General features: G+C 40.5%; 1 protein-coding gene across 3 annotated transcripts; it reads left to right on the forward strand.

Moving 5' to 3' along the window:
- The first annotated feature begins 66 nt into the window (after nt 1-66).
- LOC136430058 (RNA polymerase-associated protein CTR9 homolog) lies at nt 67-23,551 on the forward strand. Of its 3 annotated transcripts, XM_066420330.1 has the most exons (27): nt 67-150; nt 1,106-1,204; nt 2,755-2,994; nt 3,514-3,631; nt 4,051-4,140; nt 4,320-4,380; nt 4,586-4,673; nt 5,074-5,184; nt 6,012-6,119; nt 7,209-7,328; nt 7,826-7,942; nt 8,208-8,297; nt 8,444-8,572; nt 9,021-9,293; nt 9,905-10,090; nt 10,589-10,676; nt 12,271-12,326; nt 12,454-12,546; nt 12,984-13,100; nt 15,452-15,597; nt 16,717-16,788; nt 17,085-17,367; nt 17,794-17,868; nt 18,555-18,590; nt 18,999-19,126; nt 19,576-19,794; nt 22,408-23,551. In XM_066420330.1, the coding sequence occupies exons 1-27, from the start codon at nt 94-96 to the stop codon at nt 22,892-22,894; spliced, it is 3,687 nt and encodes a 1,228-aa protein (XP_066276427.1). In that variant the 5' UTR covers nt 67-93; the 3' UTR covers nt 22,895-23,551. The 3 variants fall into 3 exon arrangements, with proteins under 3 accessions (XP_066276427.1, XP_066276428.1, XP_066276429.1); XM_066420331.1 differs by lacking the exon at nt 17,794-17,868; XM_066420332.1 differs by lacking the exons at nt 17,794-17,868; nt 18,555-18,590.
- Nucleotides 23,552-23,855: the final 304 nt, after the last annotated feature.

Genomic DNA, 23,855 nt, shown 5'->3' on the forward strand with positions numbered 1-23,855 from the left:
GGTCAGTTTGAATGCCATGACGTCATTTTTTGTCGTGCCATCGGGTGTTCTCGCGAGATCTTGCGAGGTTTATTAATTATTGATCAAGGCAAGATGGCGGCGCTCGTGGCTGCCGGATCCGTCGAAATCCCCTTGCGGGATACAGACGAGGTTTGTGCAATATTTCATACTTTTTAGCGAATATTTTACGCCACAGTTCAGTATAAACATCTGATGATATCTTTGCACTAAGATTTGTATAGCTAGCGGATCTCAGTTTGAGTTGTTTCGTTCGTTGTTTGGTGTTCCGTCGCGCCCTCATGTTGCAGTCTCTCTCTTTTCCTGTGTTTCTTTCTTCTTCTGAACTTTAGTGAGATCTAAGAACTTACACTTACACAATAATCAAAGCTCTGACTGTTAATGCGTTTGTTTGATGAAGGAGTAAGCATTCATGAGCACTTATTCTTTTGCCTCTGGATGAAGTCAAAGCTCTGTTTACATGATATTTAGTTTACCTGCTGCTTTTGAAAGACTCAGACTCAGAGCCTGTGTTGATACATAAGAATCTGTCCAACAACAAAATATAGAAATTTTTATCAGATCATGCTATTTGCTAATGAAATGAAGAAAACTGATCATTATTCTAATGGATTTCATGTTAGGTTCGCTGACTAATAAATTCTTTGTTTACCATGTGTATCGGAGTATAATTTTCTTGGTGCATATGAATTACATGATGTTTTCATGTTTAATGTACATGTAGAGTATATAATGTATTATAATTTGTGTGTATTAACTATCGTAAATTAATATATTCAATTTTGCCATAGAAGGGGAAAGGAAGTTTTCGCACAGTGTTTTAAGTTTGCCGTTGAAGTAATTATTCTGTAGTACAGTAGCAATGGAACTTGTAAATGCATATTCACGGAGCCATAATGTCACGGTGGAGAGGTCGCAGGAAAATTTGTGAAAATTGTACAACTGCGAACATTTCAAGTCAGATCTGCAGTATCTAACTCTTGCAAAGTCTGAACAGGCCTGATGAACTTTTATGTTTAAACACAAAGTTTATTTCATAACAATTCTCAATAAACTTGATGAACTTGTATGTTTGTACCTGTTCCAGGTGATAGAACTTGACCTTGACCAGCTGCCTGACGGAGAGGAGGTGTTGAATATCCTACGTCAGGAGAATGTGGTCCTCACTGTTTGGATCACCCTGGCCGTACGTATACACACAAAATGAGCTTAGTCTTGATAGAGGATCATCCTTACTGTGGAACACACTGGCTTTATGTATGCACATAAACTGTACATGTGCTTTGTGGTCTGTATATATCATGGTCATCTGTATGTGCTACGCTCTCTTTGATGTAAACCCCGCTTTTATATTCAATTCTATAAAAGCGGCAATACCAAAAAATTGGAAAGATAATATTAAAAACAATGGGAAAAAGTGCGCCTCTAAAAATATCATTGAATACACGGAGAGAATCCATCCCCTCACAACAACATGTAAACAGATATACGATACCCTTATAGAAAAACAAGTTATACCACCCACTAGAGAAAACGAAATCATACGTAAAATTGGTAAAGACAACATCGAGAAAGTTTATACTACCGCCTTTATTGTCACTAAAGAAACCAATTTACAATATTTTCAGTACAAGATAATCCACCATTTCCTACCTACAAACAGCTGGATAAAAAAAAACAAATGTAGTAAAAACCGACCGATGTAATAATTGTAAGGAAAAACATACTATAGTACATATTTTTGTGTATTGTAAAGAGGTTAAAATGTTCTGGAAGCAATTCTGTCTTTGGTGGAGGAGCTATGAAAAGAAAGATATAGAGCTAGACGAGAATTTGATTGTATATGGTGTATGCTACCGTCGTACGTCCAGTGCCACACTTTTATATTATATTCTCTTGGCAAAATACTGTATATACCTATGTTATGTAAAAAACATAAAACCAAACTTTGCACTTTTTAAGAACAGGGTAAATAATAGTACAGAAATAGCCCCGTAAGGCGATACTGCCTGATCGCAATTACTTTTATGTATTAGAATGTTATGTGATTGTTATGTGAATGTAATGTTATGCAAATGTTAATAAAGTTTGAATAAAAAAAAATATATAAAAAAAAATAATAAAAAATAATAAAAAAATACACACAAAATGAGCTTAGTCTTGATAGAGGATCATCCTTACTGTGGAACACACTGGCTTTATGTATGCACATAAACTGTACATGTGCTTTGTGGTCTGTATATATCATGGTCATCTGTATGTGCTACGCTCTCTTTGATATAAACCCAAACGAGTGCGTTATCGAATTGATGCATACATGTATACAAATTTAAGGTTCCAAGATGTGCTTTATGATTATAGCAAATTTCACACATTTGATACTCTAAAAAGACTCATTTGGACATTCACAATGATTCCTAAGCTTTTTGAATTGACAGTATGGAAAGGATAGAGCAGGGTTTTTTCTTTATTCCAATAAACAAAACATCCAGAAAAAAAACAGACGTACCTATCTTATGAACAAGGAAAATGATATAGGAATGTAATTGTAAAGTGCATTGACAAAAATTTAGTAATTTATGCCACTTTCTGCTTTGTTTACTTGATTTGTTTTTATTTCTGGCAATGATTTTTTAAAATGCTTTGAATACGAATGATTAAGTTATATATAAATAACATAAAAACATGTTAGATGTTAATGTAATATCAATTTATATCTGTTCATGTCTCTTGTAGCTGGAGTATTACAAACAGGGTAAGGCTCAAGACTTTGTCAAGATTCTGGAGGCAGCGCGGACAGACGCCAACCATGACTACCGTAACCACGAGATCGACCAGATGAAGTCCCTGGACACCCTGGCCGCGTACTACGTCCAGCAGGCACGGAAGGAGAAGAACAAGGACCGCAAGAAGGAGCTGTTCACACAGGCAACGCTCCTGTACACCATGGCCGACAAAATCATCATGTACGACCAGGTCAGAGGTCACAACTTCTTGTCACTTTTGCATGAAAGAGATTGGCATTGATATGATTGATACTGACCACCCTATTGTAAGGGTGTAAATTTTGATTGACTTGTCTGTAAAATATCTCATAAGAGATTTTACCGTCGCAATGTTAAAAGAAAAATAATGATGGCACTTATAGTTAAACCTATTATAAGTGACCGCCTCTACATAAGGACCACCTCAATTCAATTCGATTTTTTTGTCGAATCAACCCTGCCAATGCGACCAGTTTTCGGTGGTCCCTTAGATAACTTTTCCCATGGACACAAACAATAAGAATCTTGTCTATAGACTATAGTGTAGTGACCACCTGTCCACATAGACCAGATTTTATAGTGACCACCTGTCCACATAGACTAGATTTTATCAGACCCCTGAGTGGTCCTCTTGGGCAGTTTTGACTGTATTTACACACAAAAAACTCATCTTAGAGTTACTACACTGATAAAAAACAGTTGTAAGCAGTCCTTTTTTTCCTTCCCATAGAACCATCTCCTGGGCCGCGCCTGTTTCTGTCTGCTGGAGGGAGACAAGATGGACCAGGCCGACGCACAGTTCAACTTTGTACTGAACCAGTCTCCTAACAACATCCCTGCACTGTTGGGTAGGTTTCTATAGAGTGGAGCTCGTTACCGTCAAGTACTGTAGAAACATCCTCATTTTATAGCTTTAAAACACACCAGCTTTGCAGGCACGCGGCGCGGAAGCAGCTGGTTATATTACAGCAAACAACCTGTCACATCTAACCTGTGCACAGCAAAATGCATGCAGTGTTTAAACTTTCAACACTGCATGCATTTTGATGTGCGAAGGTTAGACGTGACAGGTTGTTCGCTGTAATATAACCAGCTGCTGCCGCGCCGCGTGCCTGCAAAGCTGGTGTGTTTTACGCCGAAGGGCGGTTATACCAGCTATATAGATACAGATACATATGTCAGTTTTACCTATGCTGATTTTATATTCTTGTCATGAAGTCTTGTATTATGTTCGATATGAAGTTTAAACTTGTTTATTCTCTAATAGGGAAGGCCTGTATTTCCTTTAACAAGAAGGACTACAGAGGAGCCCTGGCTTACTACAAGAAGGCCTTAAGAACAAATCCCAACTGTCCAGGTAAGTCTGACTCCACAATATTATATTTTATAAGTGCTATCCATGCAGATAGTAATGTTGTGTTGTTATGTTCATCCACTGTTGTTGTTCACATATGCTGCAGTTTTCATCAAAATGGCCAGGAGGTGTTACTGTACAGTAAGTTAATGACCAATATTGAATATTTCTTTGTCCCACAGCTGAAGTGAGACTGGGTATGGGACATTGCTTCATGAAACTCAGCAAAGCAGATAAAGCAAGGTACACACACATTTCTATCTTCAAACATCTTTTTACTATTTTAGGTTAGCCATATTGTGAGAAAAGACTAGTGAAATACTGGATTAGTAATTCATTTCAAAGATGTGCTCGTGTAGTATTGCTGTTGGAGAGTAATGCATTCCTTTATCAATATTTGCAATGCAAAACAAACCTGACAAATGTCAATCACGTCATGTTTTCACAGGCTTGCCTTCCAGAGAGCCCTGGAGCTGAACCCCAAGTGTGTAGGAGCTCTGGTGGGCCTGGCTATCTTAGAACTGAACAGCAAAGAGGTAAGTATTCCTTTTATCAACTCCTCATATACAAAAACATCATCATTACACTGTCTGTAGATGCATTTAAGTTCTTGGGGATTTGATTTTGCAGTAAAAAGAAAATGGAGTGTTCACAGTTGTTTTAAGTTCACGTTTGAAACAATAGTAGGGCTTCAGTCCCATAATGGACACACTTTTTGCGGTGGTAAAGAATTCACTGCAAAAACCTCGAACATAAAACATTTCTGCATTTACAATTACAGTATCTTGTGGTGCTGTTGTCAGTACTACAGCCAGTTCAGGGCTTCTTTGTTAGCTTGAACATAAGATCCAGACAGGAACAATTTATTTCGTAAACTTTGCCAAACAAATTCTATTTAGTGCTGTTTTTACAAATGAATGTATTTTTTTTACACAGGATAAGGAATCCATCAAACGAGGTGTCCAGCACCTGTCCAAGGCCTACACCATAGACTCCACAAACCCCATGGTACTCAACCACCTCGCCAACCACTTCTTCTTTAAAAAGGTCAGTCTGAATGACTCACATTCCTCTTTTTATTCAGTATGTAAACAGACACTAAGATATTGAAGCAACATGCATAATGACAGTACAGATTCTATAAAGAATGTACAAAGATTGCAGTCATCTGAATGCACTGAAGTTATGTTGCCATTTTTCTGGAGAAAACATATCTGCATGCTTATTCTCAGTTCTGAGTTCTAACACTTTTCAGAATGCCACAGAAAGGAGCCCTTCATTATAGCCTGGGTACTAGAGCTGTGTACCTTCACAAATTTTAGGTACAGGTACAGGTACGGGTACACGGGTTCAGGTACAAGTCCGGACCTGAACCTGTACCTAAACTACATGTTCGGAAAATGCTAGATTTTCAATAAGGACAAAAGCATGTTTGAACTGGTAAAAACATAATATTTGATTGTGCTGGGTATTATTCTTATGAAAACACAGATGAAAATTTGACTCTAGCCATGCAAATGTGTTTTCTGTGCTTTAGAGTGGCTTTAGAGCACTGCCACGGTAATTTCCTAGTAATTCTATCTGTCAAAGTGGCCATCCCCTGAGTCAGGTCCAGTACCGATACAGCAAGGTCAGGTATTTTGGACCTGTACCTAATTGATTGTACCCGGTACTGTATCGGTACAGTGTACCAGCACACAGCTCTACTGGGTACCATCTTACGAAGTAACTGCTGGCTCAATCTTTTCGCTTGCTAAACAGCGGTTACTACGGAGGATGGTACCCAGCTGCAGGTTACCTTTATTATGTGCACATAAGAACACTTTTTTTTTAAGTAAATTTTTGAATGTTTTTTTGTGTATGTTTAAATGCAGGACTACAACAAGGTGCAGCACCTGGCCCTGCATGCCTTCCATGGGACAGAGGTGGAGGCCATCCAGGCTGAGTCCTGTTACCAGCTGGCCAGGTCCTTCCATGTACAGGTAAGGAACTTAGATGAAAAACAAACAGTTACAATAGTGCCAGATAAGCTTTTGAAGATATGTAGTAACTTCAGGGCTTGAAATTCACTTTTGAGAGTGCACCTAACCTAAAAAGTTAGGTGCACAGAACAAATTTTGAGTGCACAACATAAAGTAGAATGTCAGCAAAATTTTAGTACCTCTCTCGGATACTTCAATTTGCAATTCTTTAACCAACTTCAAGGTTGTATTGCTTTTTCTGATTCTATTTACTAGTGTGCAATTTCATAGCCTTTAAAAATACCTAGGTGTCCCAGTGCACCTGCTGTTAAAAGTTAGGTGCACAGCTCCAATTTTGGGTGCACAAAAATGCACATGCACCCAGTATTTTGAGCCCTGAACTTAAACCACTATGTAACTAGAGTATGTTCTTTACTAAAAGTATATGAGGCCATTTTAAAGGCAACCTAAGCAATATTAGGGCGCTGAAAGTCATATATTCAAAATCAATTTTTTTTCTGATTTCTATCCATAGTAAGTTTAGATAACACTATCCCATTGTATATCGACCATCATGGAGCAAAAATGTGATGTCGTTGTGTGGTGGGAACTCATTGAAAATCTGAGCACTTGGAGGCCAGCCATCATTTCAAATCTTCCGAACATGCACGATTCTGACCGATAAGTCCCAAACGCTTCCGAAGAATTAATCACGTGGTCATGGCTCAATGTGCTTGGGCATTTTGACATCACACGGCCGGAAGTTACCGAAGATTGTCGACAGAAAACGGTTACGGCTGGATTCTGGGCTGATTTTTGGGGGGACCCAATAAATAAAATACTCTTTTTGTGGCTTGCTTCTGTACTATTTTTGAATGCCCAAAGTATGAAATAATGATGCGGATGTGCTAATATAGGGAAGTAAATGTAAATTTCAACCTCACCAAACAGAATTGTTTTCCCCAGAATATTTCAAGTTTTACCCCCTGAAATCGCTTAGGGCACCTTTAAGCAACTACATGCAAAGGTCCCAAACCATGGTCTATTTGTATTGTGTACTAGATCAGACACTATCCTAAGGTTGTCCTGAATGTTGTTTATACCTTTCAGGGAGACTATGACCAGGCGTTCCAGTACTACTACCAGGCTACACAGTTTGCCTCCATACAGTTTGTCCTGCCACAGTTTGGACTGGGACAGATGTACATCTACAGAGGAGACAACGAAAATGTGAGTGGTCATTGTCTTGTCAAGGATTGTAATACTGGGTGTATGTAAACTTTTGTGGCCCCGAATTTGAGCTGCACACCTAATATTTGACTGTGGGTGTACCAGTGCACCTAGATATTTTTCTAGGCTATGTGGTAAAGGTACTATTGACTAGAATACAGAATATTCTTGAAATTTAAGTATCAGAAAAGGCAACATACCCTTTGTTGTATTTTGTTTGATGTATTTCATGTTTAAGAATTTGAAGTTAAAGTTCTTATCAGACTGAATTTCAAGTTCTTAAGAAAGGCAATAGGGTTTGTAAACATGTTTTGCTGACATTCTACTTACAGTAATTCTATGTTGTGCACCCCAAATTCTTTATGTGCACCTAGATTTTTAGAAATACTGAATATTGAGCCCTGCTTTTGAATATTCATCTGGCTTTATTATCCAGTTTTGTAGTATAGAATCATTTCCACTTCAATAAAATGTGTTTGTCTTTGATTGCTCTTTAGGCAGCCCAGTGCTTTGAGAAGGTTCTGAAACACTTCCCCAACAACTATGAGACCATGAAGATCCTGGGCTCCCTGTATGCACAGTCTTCTGACCAAGAAAAGAGGGACATTGCCAAGGTACAAACTTATAATTACTATTTAGTTACATGTACATATCATGACTTTTTAGTCATCTATGCTCTGACTTAGAACACCACGGTTTGAATCATAAGGAATACAATTGATGTGGCTAAAGAGCAAGGTTCATAAGTGACTATTTCCAAGGCTCTTTTAAAGTGAAATAATATCAGATGTAAGTAAACTGTGCATCTTTTTGGGTACCACTGTACATTTATGTAGAAACTTACATATTAACAGCAGAACTTTCCTTGTTCTCCCACAGCAACACCTGAAGAAAGTGACAGAACAGTTTCCTGATGACGTGGAAGCCTGGATCGAGCTGGCACAAATATTGGAGCAGTCTGATATTCAGGTAAGAGACCCGACTATGTAGATTATCATTCTTGAAATTTTCAAGCCAAGACATGTTTTTGTTCCCTCCCAATTTGCCAGCATTTGCTTGAAAAGACTATGTGCTGTGATATTCTTCAAGACTGCAGTTCTTGTTTCTGTTGACAGGGGGCTCTTCAAGCCTATGGCACTGCCACCCGTATCCTGAAGGAGAAGGTGCAGGCTGATGTGCCACCAGAGATCCTGAACAACGTTGGAGCCCTGCACTTCAGACTGGGAAACTTACAGGAGGCAAAGGTCGGAAGAATAGCACTTACTGTAAATGCGATGTATTCTAGCACATCCAGATGTATGTTTAGATAACTGGAGGAACAAATTTAGTTTTCTACTGTACCATCAAGTCGAGAAATATTTTGTAGAGGTTAATCTTTGCTCACACAAAAGTCAATGTACGAAAACATCCTGCTTTAAATTTAAAGAGCAACTAGTATCAAAAGAGATTACAGCCACTGCTAATTAATTTCTTTTCGTAGTCTTTCATTTACTTTGGTAGGTTTTATTTTGTGCCTGGAGAAAAAGAAGTTTTTGTAGTGATTTGAAAGTATGTTCAGAAACATATAACATGGTGTCATGAATTTGCAGCAAAGAGGCGCAATCTAAAACCACCAGGAAGGTTTCAAGAATCACAGTAACACAGGAGCTGATTTCTCCAATATTTTCCAAAGACGTTTCTCTCGTTTTGCAGAAGTATTACGTGGCCTCGCTGGACCGCTCCAAACAGGAGGCGAAACACGACGAGACGTACTACAGCGCCATCTCCGTCACCACGTCCTACAACCTGGCGCGCCTGTTCGAGGCGCTGTGCATGTACCAGGACGCGGAGAAGCTGTACAAGGAGGTGCTGAGGGAACATCCCAACTACGTGGACTGTTACCTCCGCCTGGGCTGCATGGCCAGGGACAGGGGGCAGATCTACGAGGCTTCGGATTGGTTCAAGGAAGCCCTCCAAATCAATCAGGTTAGTGGGGTTTATCTTTGGCAATGTTTTTCATGATTTATGTTTCATGTTCACTAGTTCTTTTACTATTAGGGCTGTAATTCCTTATTTCTGACAGCTAATCAGTCGTACTTACCCTATTCTGATGAAAGTCCTCCCTCTCTGTACTTTCAGAACCTTCTACTTGCCTGGTTCTTGATTGGTTGTCCCATACTTTGACATATTCTGATCATAGTCTCAGGGGTTTTTCTAGAAAAAAATTGCAAGGGGGAGCATTGCGAGGGAGCAGAGCAAGCAAGTGGGGTGGTTGGGGGGGGGGTCCCCCTTCCACAGTGTGGAGTTTTAGAGACTTTTAAGTTAAAATAGGGCAATCTTTGGCTGTCAGACAGCTCACAGTTGAAGACTGGCCACACATGACCTGGTAGTATCCCTTGTCAATCAGAATTTTATGCTTGTCAGAGAATCTGCTCCTCAGGGTAAGGGGGTGCATGGTCAGGGCATGGGGCACAGCGCCCTTGTTCCCCTCTTCAGATGAATCCCAGATAGTCTTATTTCTGCTTACTTGCTGAACACCCTAGTGCCTGGTCCCTGTACCATATTCTGATCCTAGCCTTATTTCTCCATACTTACAGGACCACCCCGATGCCTGGTCCCTGATTGGTAACCTCCACTTGGCTAAACAGGAGTGGGGCCCAGGGCAGAAGAAGTTTGAGCGGATCCTGAAGCACACAGACACGGCCAGCGATGCCTACTCCATGTTGGCCCTGGGTAATGTGTGGCTACAGACGCTCCATCAGCCACAGAGGGACAAGGAAAAGGTAAGGATCTAACAAAACATTTCTTATGTTGTCTATCTATTGAGATTTACCACATTTGTGGAAGGATTGACATAACAGGTGACTGTCACCCTTTCAAGATGTCAATCCGGACCAGACTGTAAGGTTTGATCCACTCAAGCACAGGCCCTCCATATAACGTCCTATTTGAAGGACGTCCCTAACCAAAGCTAGGTACTCATTTTCACCTGAGTGAGGAACGTTGTGTAATGTGCCTTTGGATTTGAACCCAGGACGCCACGCCAACGTTGTGTACGTTGTTCTGTTTCATCTGTGCTATAAAAGTGCAGGGTTGGAATACCTTGAGAAAATGTCAAGAAATGTTATGGTAGAAGGGTTTGAGTAGTAATCTTTTTTTGTAGATTTTCAAAAATAATGATGACAACTGTCTATGACCAATTGCATTCAACATTGTTGCATTTGGCATCTTTTCTTAGGAATCTCTTATTTATTACCTCCGATGCTCACATTCCTTCCCAGGAAAAGCGCCACCAGGACCGAGCCCTGGCCATGTACAAACAAGTCCTGAGGAATGACCCTAAGAACCTGTATGCTGCCAATGGCATCGGTAAGACTAACATATTCTCTGATCCACAAATGATTGACTCAGGGCTCTCCCTACGCAATGGTGCAAGGGCGCTGCGCCTCTCCCAAAATTCCCAGCGCCTCTCCCAAAATTTTCAAATTTAGGGTCTTTTCTTTGTATTTTTGTAGATAAAAAATAGCGAAAAATTGGATCGGCGTCGATACTCCCGACTAGTAACTCCCGACCGCTACATAACAGTTACATACTTTGCCGAGAAATCGGAAAATAATTATCGAAACACAGTCACCACAAGTTTGGCTTTGTATTGTACTTACGGGCGTGGGGACGCCACCTACCGTTGGGTAATCACACTCCTTTGTTTCTTGTCATTGTTATGCTTGCAAGCGATGGATATCAGTGCCTTTGACATGCATTGATCTCATTAAAAACCTGTTTTTTCAAGACTCAATCAGAGAAAGCCAGCAAAAATACGTGAAGGAAAACATGATTTTCGGCCGAGCATTTCAGCCCCTACGTTGTGATTTGCCCGGATTTGCCGTCATTTGTGGTCGTATTCGGCGGAGAATCTATTCCTTTCATTGTTTTCCCGTGAAAATTCTGCTTTGGTAGCTTAGACAAGTCGTATTTCACGCCGGGGGTTGACTTCAAAGGTACCACTTCAAATTACCCTCGCTAGCGGCAATCCAGCGGCCATCTTGTTTACTCATTGATATGCATGAATCTAAGCGCTGATTGGTCCGCATCATGAAAACATGTGCTCTGATTGGTTTATGCAAGATATCACGTGATCACATGGCGGGAAATCCCCTAACACAGTTTCGGCATTGATCGCATTTTGTGACGATAACTGGAGCAGTTTTGGGGTGATTGTAACATTATTGATTTTGAAAAATTAACCAAGCATTTTCTGATGGCAACATTCGGTTAATTTTCCTGGTATACCCTTCCAAACCAGGCAGAATTGGACGAAGTTTGGCGGGGCATTTTACTAAATAAATAGGAAAAACCTATTAAGTTTTTTTAAAATGGTTTTTATTGAATGTGCTCTATACCAATGAATAATGTTCTACTGGCATAAATTTCTTATTTCAAATTCATTACATAATTGTATGAATAGTCATTACTTTTTTTTAAATTTTTTTTTAAATAATTTTTTTAAATAACCTAATTTTGATAATAATTTAAATAATTTGGGCTTGATCTTCTGATCCTATCTTTAGTTTGTAACATTCACAGCCTAAGTTGCAGGAGAAAGCTTCCAATTGCAATTTATAAAGGCAAAATGCAACAGCTTTTCTGTCTCTTATTTCTGTAAGATTTACAGCTCAAGTTCCAGGAGAAGGCCTCAAATTGCAATTAAGATGGCCCAAATGCAATAGCTTCTAATTTCGAAAGGGGGGGAATCCCCCCCCTCTCCAAACCTCTCCCCCCCTCCTTGTCGCGCTGCGCGCGACTTAAGGGCGCTTCGCGCCCTCTGTTAAAAATGGGAGCACCACTCCCCTAAAAAATTTCTGGGGAGAGCCCTGATTGTACTGTCAATATTGTTGTAAAAGCTTTTCAGCTTCTCATTGATAAAACTTTAGAAAGTAACATGGAGTGATTGTGTTTATTTTAGGTGCCGTTCTGGCTCAGAAGAACTGTATCCGAGAAGCCAGAGATGTCTTTGCACAGGTATGTCTTTGTGATGTTTTAGTTGGATTGATATGACTTTTAGATACAGCAATTGATTTTTCTATGTCTTCGACTATTATCGGGATCCCAAAATCATTCGACGGCTATCCGGTTTTACCACCCACAGGTCCGTGAGGCGACTGCAGACATGCGAGACGTATGGCTGAACCTGGCTCATATCTATGTGGAGCAGCGCCAGTATGTCAGCGCAATTCAGATGGTGAGGAGACTCTTCTTTTTTTATGTATTGTTTTTTGCAACCTTTATCTAACCTCGAAAGTTTACATACTCTTCGGCCGTGGCCGTTTTTTAAGAGCTCAGTATAAAGTAGTACTGTAGATCTTGAATTTTTTTATTTTTTATTTTCACATTTTTCACAAAATCATAACACAGTGAATATGTGTTTCCATTGTATTAGTGCTATATTACAGAATTGTTTCAACCGCCAAACGTAAAACACCATGGAAACCTCTCGCGAAATAAATGCTCTGCTAAAATGACTGAATTTACAGTATGTAGTCCTGGTAGATATATTACTAACATGACTTTCACCTTTTGAGAAAATAATTTGTCATGACTACTGACCTACTTACATGAACTTTGACCCAGTCCTGACCTGACCTTTGACCTACTCATGACCTGTCTTGACCTCCACAGTATGAGAACTGTCTGAAGAAGTTCTATAAGTGCCAGGACACAGACGTGCTGCTGTACCTGGCGCGGGCATACTACAAGCTGGGCAAGCACAAGGAGTGTCGGCAAATCCTGCTCAAGGTAAACTCAACATGGGTTCAATTCCCACTGTAGGAAGATCATGTACTCCATATAGCACTCCTCTCTATATTGTAGCATCTCTTTATATAATACATATCGATAATGATTGGTTTTTAATGTTGACTTTTCAGTAGAAATCATCATGATCATGATTTCAGTTTTGGGTATAAAGGCGACTAAGAATTTCATAAATAGTAGCAGGGCTCTAGCCTGCACCCTGCCTTCCTTCATTCAGGCCTCGAAATAGTAGGTGCATGTGCACCTGTGTGCACCCAAAATTGGAGCTGTGCACCTAATTTTTGACTGTGGGTGCACTGGTGCACCTAGATATTTTTGTAGGCCATAAGGTAAGGGTACTATTGTACACTAGGATACAGAACATACTCTTAAAATGTAAGTATCTTGACTTACTTGACTTACTTGACTTTTAGACACAATTAGGGATGCGGACCTAAACCCATTTTCAGGTTCAGGTCTGGACCTGAACCTAAAAGTTTAGGTTCAGGTCCGGACCTATTAGGTCCGACCTGAACCCATGGCATATCTGACTAATTGCCAAACTTCTATTTACTAGTACTTGGAGTGTTCTTACATTGCACTGTGATACACATACATGTACTTTTATACTAGTGTAACGCTGTTTGTCATAGACCAAGACTGATATGTTATTGTACACTAACCTGAGAGTATAACACAATGCTAAGTCTGTTGCTTTCTTCTATCAGAATAAGGTAGAATTATTAAAGGTCTTAAAAATGAACGAAATAAGTAATAATGACTGATCAAGACTGTGAAAGGAAAAATATTTTCCAGTGCAAAATCACTTTTTAAAGGAAACCAATGAGATTAGACTTTGTCAAGTTGGAGTCCAACACAAATCACATTAAAAAAAATCACATGCAAAAAAAAAAAATTGAAAAAATATATACTTGAATTTCTCTCTGAACTCGGCCTTTTGACATTCTAGCATGCCCTTCATCTGATCAAGGCACCTGGTATTCATTAGAAGTTCATTAGCAGCAAGTCCCGCACCGCTGATATCACAGGATATCAGAGTCCTTTTGGGAGGCCCACTGCAGAAACATATCCCTGATTGCCGTGATCAAGCCATCTTTATCCAATTTGTGGCAGAAAAATAATAGCCAGCTTCTCCTGCCCCGGACAGATTTTGCCCTTTCCGTTTTATACTGCGGGATGACATCTTTATATGCCCAAGCGTCAACGAAAACAGTTCGTCACGTCTTCTCACTTCAGTTCCCGCCGGCTGTGGGTGAAAGGTCATGAAGTCTCGCGAAGTCTCGCTGTCTAGGTCAGCTGACCTTGCATGTAACCTACATGTGTATATCAAATCTCGCGAGAGCAGCTAATTCAAAACAAATATGGCGCCTAGCGCCTCGATCGGTGTCGAGAACGCCAATTTTGATCGTGTTTTGCACAATCTAACGGTGTATCTACCACGATAGGAATATTCTTTACTAATCACAACATATTTCATGACCTGATACACGGTCTTGTGGTGGTGCTGGGATATTTTCACGGAGAAAAGATCGTTTTCGGGAAAGATTGCTTGTTGTACCTCAGCATGCAGATAATATGACCGCCATGAATGGCAATGTTTTCGTCTTTTTCGAGCGCAAATTTTGCGATTTACGGAAGGTTTAAGATGGTCTAGAACGAAAAAGATATAATGTGAGTGCTAGATTTTTTTACCGGTCCAGTACCGAAAAAAACGGAAAACTGGGTTTCGGTTTTTTGGACCTGAACCGAAACATTTTTTCAGGTAATAACCGGACCTTTATAACCGGTACGCATCCCTAGACACAATGGCTAAAATTACCCTTCGTTGTATTCCACTTGATGTATCTATTTAGCTGTAGAATTACAGATTGTAGTTCTTAAGAGCGTTAAACTTGGTAATTTTGTTTTGCTGACGTTAAACTTTATTTTGTGTGGTGCACCCAAATTTTTTTCTGTACATCAATTTTTTTTTGTCAGGTGCACCAGTGCACCTATTTCTAAAAATGAATTTCGAGCCCTGTTCATTTGATGGTATTTCACTAAAAATGACAGAAACATTTTAAGACCATTCTTTCCACCTTGACGGACAAAAATTGGTGTGTAAAGATATAAAAATGTCCAAATTTGAGATAAATGACAGAAATTGGTACATGATGATGGGAAAAATTATTCTTTGTGGGATCTTTCCATAGATGGTAATTGGGATGACGGAAAAAAATTCAAGCTGGCTAGAGCTCTGAATAGTAGAAATAAAGCTTTGACTTGACTTGATCAGATGTATGTCCCACCATATATCTATGATTGATATGCGTCTGTTATTGTTTCCTCTCCAGGCGCGCCACGTGTCGCCCCACGACACAGTCCTGCTATACAACATGTCCCTGGTGATGCAGAAGATGGCCACGTCGGTACTGAAGGACGAGAAGAGCAACCTGAAGACTGTCCTGGGGGCCGTCAGGGAGCTGGAGCTGGCACACAGGTACTGAAGTTTACTAGCAGTCAGTAGTAGTAGTAGTAGTGTCAGGGAGCTGGAGCTGGCACACAGGTACTGTAGTTTACTAGCAGTCAGTAGTAGTAGTAGTAGTAGTAGTGTCAGGGAGCTGGAGCTGGCACACAGGTACTGAAGTTTACTAGCAGTCAGTAGTAGTAGTAGTAGTGTCAGGGAGCTGGAGCTGGCACACAGGTACTGAAGTTTACTAGCAGTCAGTAGTAGTAGTAGTAGTGTCAGGGAACTGGAGCTGGCACACAGGTACTGTAGTTTACTAGCAGTCAGTAGTAGTAGTGTCAGGGAGCTGGATCTGGCACACAGGTACTGTAGTTTACTAGCAGTCAGTAGTAGTAGTAGTAGTGTCAGGGAGCTGGAGCTGGCACACAGGTACTGAAGTTTACAAGCAGTCAGTAGTAGTAGTGTCAGGGAGCTGGCACACAGGTACTGTAGTTTACTAGCAGTCAGTAGTAGTAGTAGTAGTGTCAGGGAGCTGGAGCTGGCACACAGGTACTGAAGTTTACTAGCAGTCAGTAGTAGTAGTAGTAGTGTCAGGGAACTGGAGCTGGCACACAGGTACTGTAGTTTACTAGCAGTCAGTAGTAGTAGTAGTAGTAGTAGTGTCAGGGAGCTGGAGCTGGCACACAGGTACTGTAGTTTACTAGCAGTCAGTAGTAGTAGTAGTAGTAGTAGTGTCAGGGAGCTGGAGCTGGCACCACAGGTACTGAAGTTTACTAGCAGTCAGTAGTAGTAGTAGTAGTGTCAGGGAGCTGGAGCTGGCACACAGGTACTGAAGTTTACTAGCAGTCAGTAGTAGTAGTAGTAGTGTCAGGGAGCTGGAGCTGGCACCACAGGTACTGAAGTTTACTAGCAGTCAGTAGTACTAGAAGTAGTAGTAAGGGAGCTGGATCTGGCACACGGGTACTGTAGTTTACTAGCAGTCCTTATGCAGGTAAAATTCATACATCATAATATTCATATACAATGTAGAAATCTCCTCCAATACAAGCAAATAGTAGGTTACAAATTTCTGAGCTTTCCTTATAACATACCTTTATTAGGAGAAAACAACCCTCAGTCACTCACCTTATGTTTGTTTCTTGCCTTCCTCAGGTATTTCAACTACCTGAGCCGAGAGGGGGACCGTATGAGGTTTGACCTGAAACAGGCAGAGGTTGAAGCCAGGTAAATGAAAAGCAATTACTGTATATTCGTTGATGAAGGTTAGACATCCAGGTAATGATAAGATATGCAAAAAAATTTTACTCAAGCAACTGGATAAAATTTTGAAACAGTCAACAGTCAATTACTGTATATTCATCATGAGAAAAGTACCCTACTGATGGCTGTAAGAACAATGTTGCTTTGTGCAGAGCTTGAATTGTGTATTTACATTCCTAGTTTTAAGGCTTCTAAGAAACTCCTTTCTCTTGCATAGTGTACGGACAGTAATCTGTCCTTTATGATAATCCCCACTCTAGGCAGTGCTCTGATTTGCTGAGCCAGGCACAGTACCACGTGGCGCGCGCCCGCCGCCAGGACGAAGAGGAACGCGAGGTGCGGATGAGACAGGAGCAGGAACGGGAGGCCCTCCGGCAGAAGCAGCTGGAAGAGCAGCGCAAGAAGACGGAGGAGCGCGAGCAACAGGCACGGGAACTGCAGGAGAAGCGACGTCAGTACCTCGACAAGACCAAGAGCCTCCTGGTGCTGCCGGACGAACTGCCGGATGAGCCCAAGTCCAGGAAGAAGGGGGGTGGAGGGAGGGTGAGTTTGGTATAATGTACAATATCTGTGGCACTTTACCAATACAGTGAACATAGCGTTGATCTTCAATCAATAAATAAATAAATCAAAAATGGTTTATTGTTCAACAGACCTGGCAGCACTACATTTTCTTTCTTTCTGTTTTTTGTTCTTCCTTTGACATCTTGTCTCTTACTGTCTTTGTACGTCTCACTAAAGTTCTTTGTCTTCTCTTCTGTCTTTTATTGTGTTTGTGCCAATGTTTGGTCCTTGTGTAACTCTTTTCATCTAAGTTTATTTTGTTTATTACCATTTTCCTTCTTCCTATTTTCTGTTCTTCCTTTGACATCTTGTCTCTTTCTGTCTTTGTTTTTGTGCTAAAGTTCTGTGTCTTCTCTTCTGTTTTGTTGTGTTTGTGCCACTGTTTGTGTGACTCTAACCCAAAAGAAAGTGCACTACTCAGAGACAGTTGATGATGATGGTATGCCTGTCAAGAAGAAATCCAGGTCAAAGGGCGGACTGGTAAGCTCTTGGAGTGTTCCAGAGTTAGGTTAAGTTGTTGCTCAAGTTTTTAGCAAGTAGCAAAGAAAGGTGATATGTTTCTTGCCCAATGAAGGTAGTTGACATATTTTCTGTACTTTTTAACATTTCTGTTTGTGTGTAGGCTAGTAACATGTTGCTCTGCTAAGCTTGTTTTGAAATAATAATCATGGGGTTCACACCAATTTACATTGCAAAATGTACATTGGGGTGGTGCGTGATGGTTTTTGTCTGTATTTTTGTCAGTGTTTTTGTTTCAGTGCTAAGTGAATCACTGCAAACCCTCAAGCACAGTTGCGATCAACAGATATTTCCCTTGCTCATGATCATTGCAATATTACTGTAAATGCAGAAATGTTCGCTGGGATTTAATTTTGTGGTAGGGAGAAAATGGAGTGTTCGCAGTGGGTTTGAGTTCGCGTTTGAAACAATATTAGCACTACAGTCACATGATGGAACGACTTTTCACGGTGGTTTTAAGTTCGCGGTAAAGAATTCACCGTGAAAACCGCAAACATAAAACCACCGCAAACATTTCTGCATCTACAGTACATCTTTAGAAGAAGGAATTCGCTCACTGTCTGTATACGATAGTTTCAACACAATCTCTTTTCTTTCTGTGTGTGTTCTCTCTTCTGTGCCCTGTCCACATCTCCTGTATCCCCCAGTTTATACATGACCCCAGCATAAAGAACTCGCAAAGGGTGAGTTGGTAGCTTCACTACCCGAGGGTGTGCATGGAGTATGCAGGAATAACAGCTTGGCAGAGAAGGTTGTCATTGGGCAACAGCTTAACCCCTCGTGCCCCTCACTGGCAGAGGCTATGCACTCTGATATTAGGAAAGCAGGCTTGAAATGCATTATTGCTAGTTATAGCATAGTACTGTACAACGGCTGACAATGCCTTTTTTGCTAGATTTACACATGAGTATACATACCACAGGTGCAATCATCTATTTCTTATCTATACAAGTATATGAATGGATGAATTTTTCATTGATAGGCATGGAAATATGCTTTAGTTTAAGACAAGCTTGGAGGCAAGGATACGGACTTATTGACAGAAAATCTCCCCACGTTTTTTTTATTAAGTGTCCGTTTCGTATTTTCAGCGTAAGCGCGAGATTGACGACATCATCGACGACGGCAGCGGCAGCAGCATGAGTGGTGGGGAGGGGGGCGCAGAGGGCGTGCCCAAGAAGAAGAAACGGATGGAAGGAGATAAGAAGAAGAGAAAGAGGTTAGATCTAATTGAAAATTGAAAACTCTCAAAATCACTCAAAACTTTACCCAGTACTGATGTTATCTTTTTTAAATTGATAGAAACGGTAATGTAACTGGTGCAATGGTCTAGTCAGTAGAGTAATGAGTTTGATCGCCGGCTGGGTCATACCAAAGACTTGATACATACTGCTTTCTCTGCTTAGCACTCAGCATTTGGGAAAGAGTATAGTAGTTGAACACACACCACTACCAGTAGACCTGCCCCCTGCTGTAGTGATTGCACAAAGTTGTGTGGCCCAAGGGCTATTGAAATGGAGATGTGCGCCGCCCTATGCACCATATTCTACGGGAAGAACTTAAACTTAACTGATGTTATCTTAATTGTGACTCACATAGATCTGCTATTCTATTCATTAAAAAGTCCTAACAGATTCAGTATTAAGAAATGCGTGTATCATCCCACAGAAAACCAGCCCGCGAAGCTGCTGACAGCGATGATGAAGATGGACAGGCTGGAAAGCGTCCGCGGAAACGCAAACCCAAGGAGCCGAAGTCTCGCCGCGTCACCTCGATTGAGCCACAGCTGTCCGCCAAACAGCTGAGCAAGGTCAAGTCCAAGGCCATCATTTCCTCCAGTGACTCCAGCTCAGATGATGAGAAACTGAAGATTGCAGAGCCTGAGAGGTGAGGGGGCAAAATATTTTAGCAGCACATGGTCTGATGTAGATGAGCTGTATGCTTTACTAAGGGCCAAATAGACTAATTTGAACAGAAACAAGAGCTTTTAAAAAAAGCTGGCGTTTCGGCTACGTTTATAAGTGTGAATTGTCTTTTCCCTTTACTTGAAGTAAAATCTGCCAGAGGAAGTCACTCAAGGGCTGTTCAGTCTATAAGAAAAATTGTCATTTTGGGAAATGAGTACTGTTTTAATAGAGAAAGGCAGATTGGGGAAAGCAATTTTGAAGTTACGTCACTTAACTTAAGTGCTTTTGAAAAAGCTGGTCTTGGCCTACAACTTGTACTTATTTGTAAAATGTATAATAGGCTCATTATAAAAGCTATCAATGTAATTATGTACATGGCACGCAATAAAACATAAAATTTGAAAAAGCACCATTGAATCATCAGAACTATGGTAATTAAGTGAAATAGAAGTTCATAACAGCTAAGGTTCTATCTAAAATGACTACCAAATGTCAAACAAATCAACAGCTACCTCATCCGTATTATTCTGGTTTCCGCATTTACAACATTTCTTCCTTATTTTCCTGGGTAATTTTGCTAAAATTCATGAAAATTCCCATAGTTTTGTGCCGAGGGGCGCCACTTTCCACGTCCGTGTTGTCTGAATGAAGTCGATACTGAACAATGGAGCATTTGCTACTGTAACAAAGAATCGCTGTTTTGCAAACAACATCAAGAGCCTCTGTTTACATCGGGGATAGAAGTTTAGTGGCGAGTGTTTTGCAAGAATCATCTTACCGCGCATAGGAGCCGCTGCACGGTATTTTCCATTGCAAAGAACAGAAAAATTCGAATGCCGGGTTTGGAATCTATGAAGTCCTGTTCATAAGACAAAGGCCTTGTATATATTAAATGAATATTTAAAAATAACAAATATAAAATATTTCTTTATTTATTAATGAAAAAAAATGATATTCATAAATATGATATTGATAGATTAATATAATATCAATATATATTTTTGATATTCAATATCTAAAAAGAAAAAAAAAATCCACGCACGGTGACGAACCCGGATCTTCTGGGTCCGAAGTGCTTCGCGTTGCCAGATCGGCCAAGCTGCGGTACGTAACTATTCACTCTGGACGTAATGCTATAACCTCACTATATGGTATCATTTATGCCGATTTTTGGTCGTTTTCTTGACGAAACCTTTTTTTTTCTTCTGCAATCTTGTGGAATAGATGTAATATGGTCATTTTTCAGGATATCAAAGTCCGAAACCACAATGCAATGATATTTCCGAACAGTTGTAGCAGTTACATGCGGTCGCCGTCCTGTGTCACATGCAAATCTAGCCTGCCTGCATTTTCGTGCTCTCTTGCCATATAAGGCAACGGCTATACAAGGATTTGAGAACGTATTGCCATATAAGGTCTTATTGTGTGCGACACAGTGTTGAACCAAGCTTCCCTGGTTCCTTCCTTGAAGGTCCCTTGCTTGAAGGTAAAAGCCAGGACAATGCGTTCCGGCGCGCATGCGCCGAAACGCAAAAAATTATTTCATCATAGGTGGATTTTATACACAAACTGCAACTTCATCGCGCACTTTCAAATATGCTCGAACAACATTCCCCGAACCCGGAGGAGGAAGGTGTTCGATTAAAATCTGACTGATAAGAACGAAGTAAGCCATTCTTCTTCGTATCTTATACAAGTGAGAACGGGGAAAAGCTACCGACATTGTATAGTGATACGCAGAAACATTTGACGGCATGTGTGCAGGTACCAGGCCGCCCAGGGGAAATGAATACCTGCGAGACGCCAGGCTCTGTGACACTGGTCGGGGAAACGTCGTTCGAACACATTCTATTATTAACGAACGTCCGCGGTGGCGTGACTGTATAAAATCCCCCTATGACGATATCAGCAGGTAAACAATATCTTAAAGACAATTCAACGTCTTCAACTCATTAAGATATGGAGATTACTTCTGGACATTTCAAGTGATATCCATTACTCTTCTTCATCGTCACTAAAACAACCTGCAGGACAGTCAGTACTATGCATACAATACCTGTACATGAGATGTAACTGGGGAAAAAACGTTGAACACAATCAAGTCGCTAACTCGTAACTGTCGTGATTTTAATTGTCGTACATAAATGTCACAGATATGTAAATCAAGATTGGTCCTATGGTTATTAAAAGGCTGTTGATGACAAAAGTTAAACACCTGGACCCTACATTGCCAAGAACTGCAAGACTCAGAAAAGACTGGACGCTCGTTCTCATTTGAATGTACACATTTTGTAATCTCCGTTACCGTTAGAAGTAAGATGTTCCTGACATTAAGATATGCCACATGTAAGGTACGCAACTGCCGTTTTTAAAACCTAGAAAAATTTTAAGTCGTCATAAAAACTACAGTTTGACATTTTATATGTGGCATATCCTAATGCCAGGAACGTCTTATTTCAATCGGTAACGGAGATTACAAAATGTGTACATTTAAATGAGAACGAGCATGGAGTCAGTCAAGGGAGGGGTTCCTCCTCATATACACCCTGAATTGATGACGATGATGACATAAGTTTACAATTGTGTATTTCAGTGGTAAGGACAGTGACAAGGCTTCCAACAAGAGCGGTAGTTCCAGCGACAGCGGCAGTCAGCGTATTCGAGAACGCAAGCCAGGAGGAGTCCGTGGGAGAGCGAGGGTTCTCTCCGATAGCGAAAACTCTGTGTCGGAGAAATCAGGAAGTGGGGGCGGCTCTGACAACGAAAAATCTGATCGATCAGCGAAATCGGGCAGCGGAAACGAGTCAGGACGGTCTCGCTCTGGCAGCGACAACGAATCGGCCAATGAAAAGTCAGGCAGTGGGAATGAATCGGCCAATGAAAAGTCAGGCAGTGGAAACGAATCAGCCAATGAGAGGTCAGGCAGTGGGAATGAATCAGGCAATGAAAAATCAGGCAGTGGGAATGAGTCAGGCAATGAGGGCTCTGGGAAAGAGTCAGGTGGTGCTAAGAGTTCTGGGAATGAGAGCTCAGCTAGTGGGGGTGCCAAGTCAGCATCAGAGAACAGTGACTCAGATTAGATTACTCATAGAAACAACGTGATACACCTGCCAGTGTAAATCTCATAGGGGCAATGAAAAAGGGAAAAGGGTAATGACTAATGGGCATTCTTTCAGTAGTTCAACAATACTATTCATATGATTGGTGTTTATTTACCTGTAGAATAGCACAATCGGTCCGTATATGTCATTTAACTAGGTATGTTTTAGCACTACATGTACTTCCTACAAATCTTGCAGAATGTTTAAGTATGGACCCAGATAGGATAACTGGACATGTATTGTTAGAAAGTGGAACAAAAAAAATGTTGTATTGTAAATTGCTTCAAAATCTGCCAAACATTTACTATCACTGTCTTAGATTGATACATGATGTGGTATTATTAATCGTTGTTACAATTATTATAAGGACATTACAAGGTAACATGCCTGCTGCTTTCTATCGCAGTGATTTCAAGTGCAAAGCTTTCGATTAAAAGTTCATTTTGACCCATGTATCTGACAATTTGCTAATATCAAGTACATTTTTGTTACCATGACGTCATAAAAAGCTTGTTTGTGACCATTGAGATAAAAAGTGTCCTCTGTATTGTGTAAGATAGTATTTTTCTCTCAACAATAAAAGGAACTGACATTAGATCTATAGAAGACTAATTAAAAGATGATTGAAAAACCTCATTTTTGAAGAAGTTATTATTTATATTTATTAGTGTAGATAAGAGCTCTTTTTACCTTCTCCCTGCTGCCTGTCTCTGTAACCAATGGGCAATTGGGTGCCAAACGGATACTTTGGTGTGATAAAGGTTAATCAAGGTAAAAGACTGCATGCAGCTGCAGAACGTTTCTATGACTGCAGATGTAGAAACAAGTGAATACTAATGACGAAAGACTTAGGGTAGAACATGATTCAAAATCATATGGTTATCCAGGATGCATTCTTCCTGAATCTCAAGCGATTAATCTGTACATTACATTTCATTAA

Source organism: Branchiostoma lanceolatum, chromosome 3, assembly GCF_035083965.1.
Source record: "Branchiostoma lanceolatum isolate klBraLanc5 chromosome 3, klBraLanc5.hap2, whole genome shotgun sequence".
In the NCBI taxonomy this organism is placed as follows: domain Eukaryota; kingdom Metazoa; phylum Chordata; class Leptocardii; order Amphioxiformes; family Branchiostomatidae; genus Branchiostoma; species Branchiostoma lanceolatum.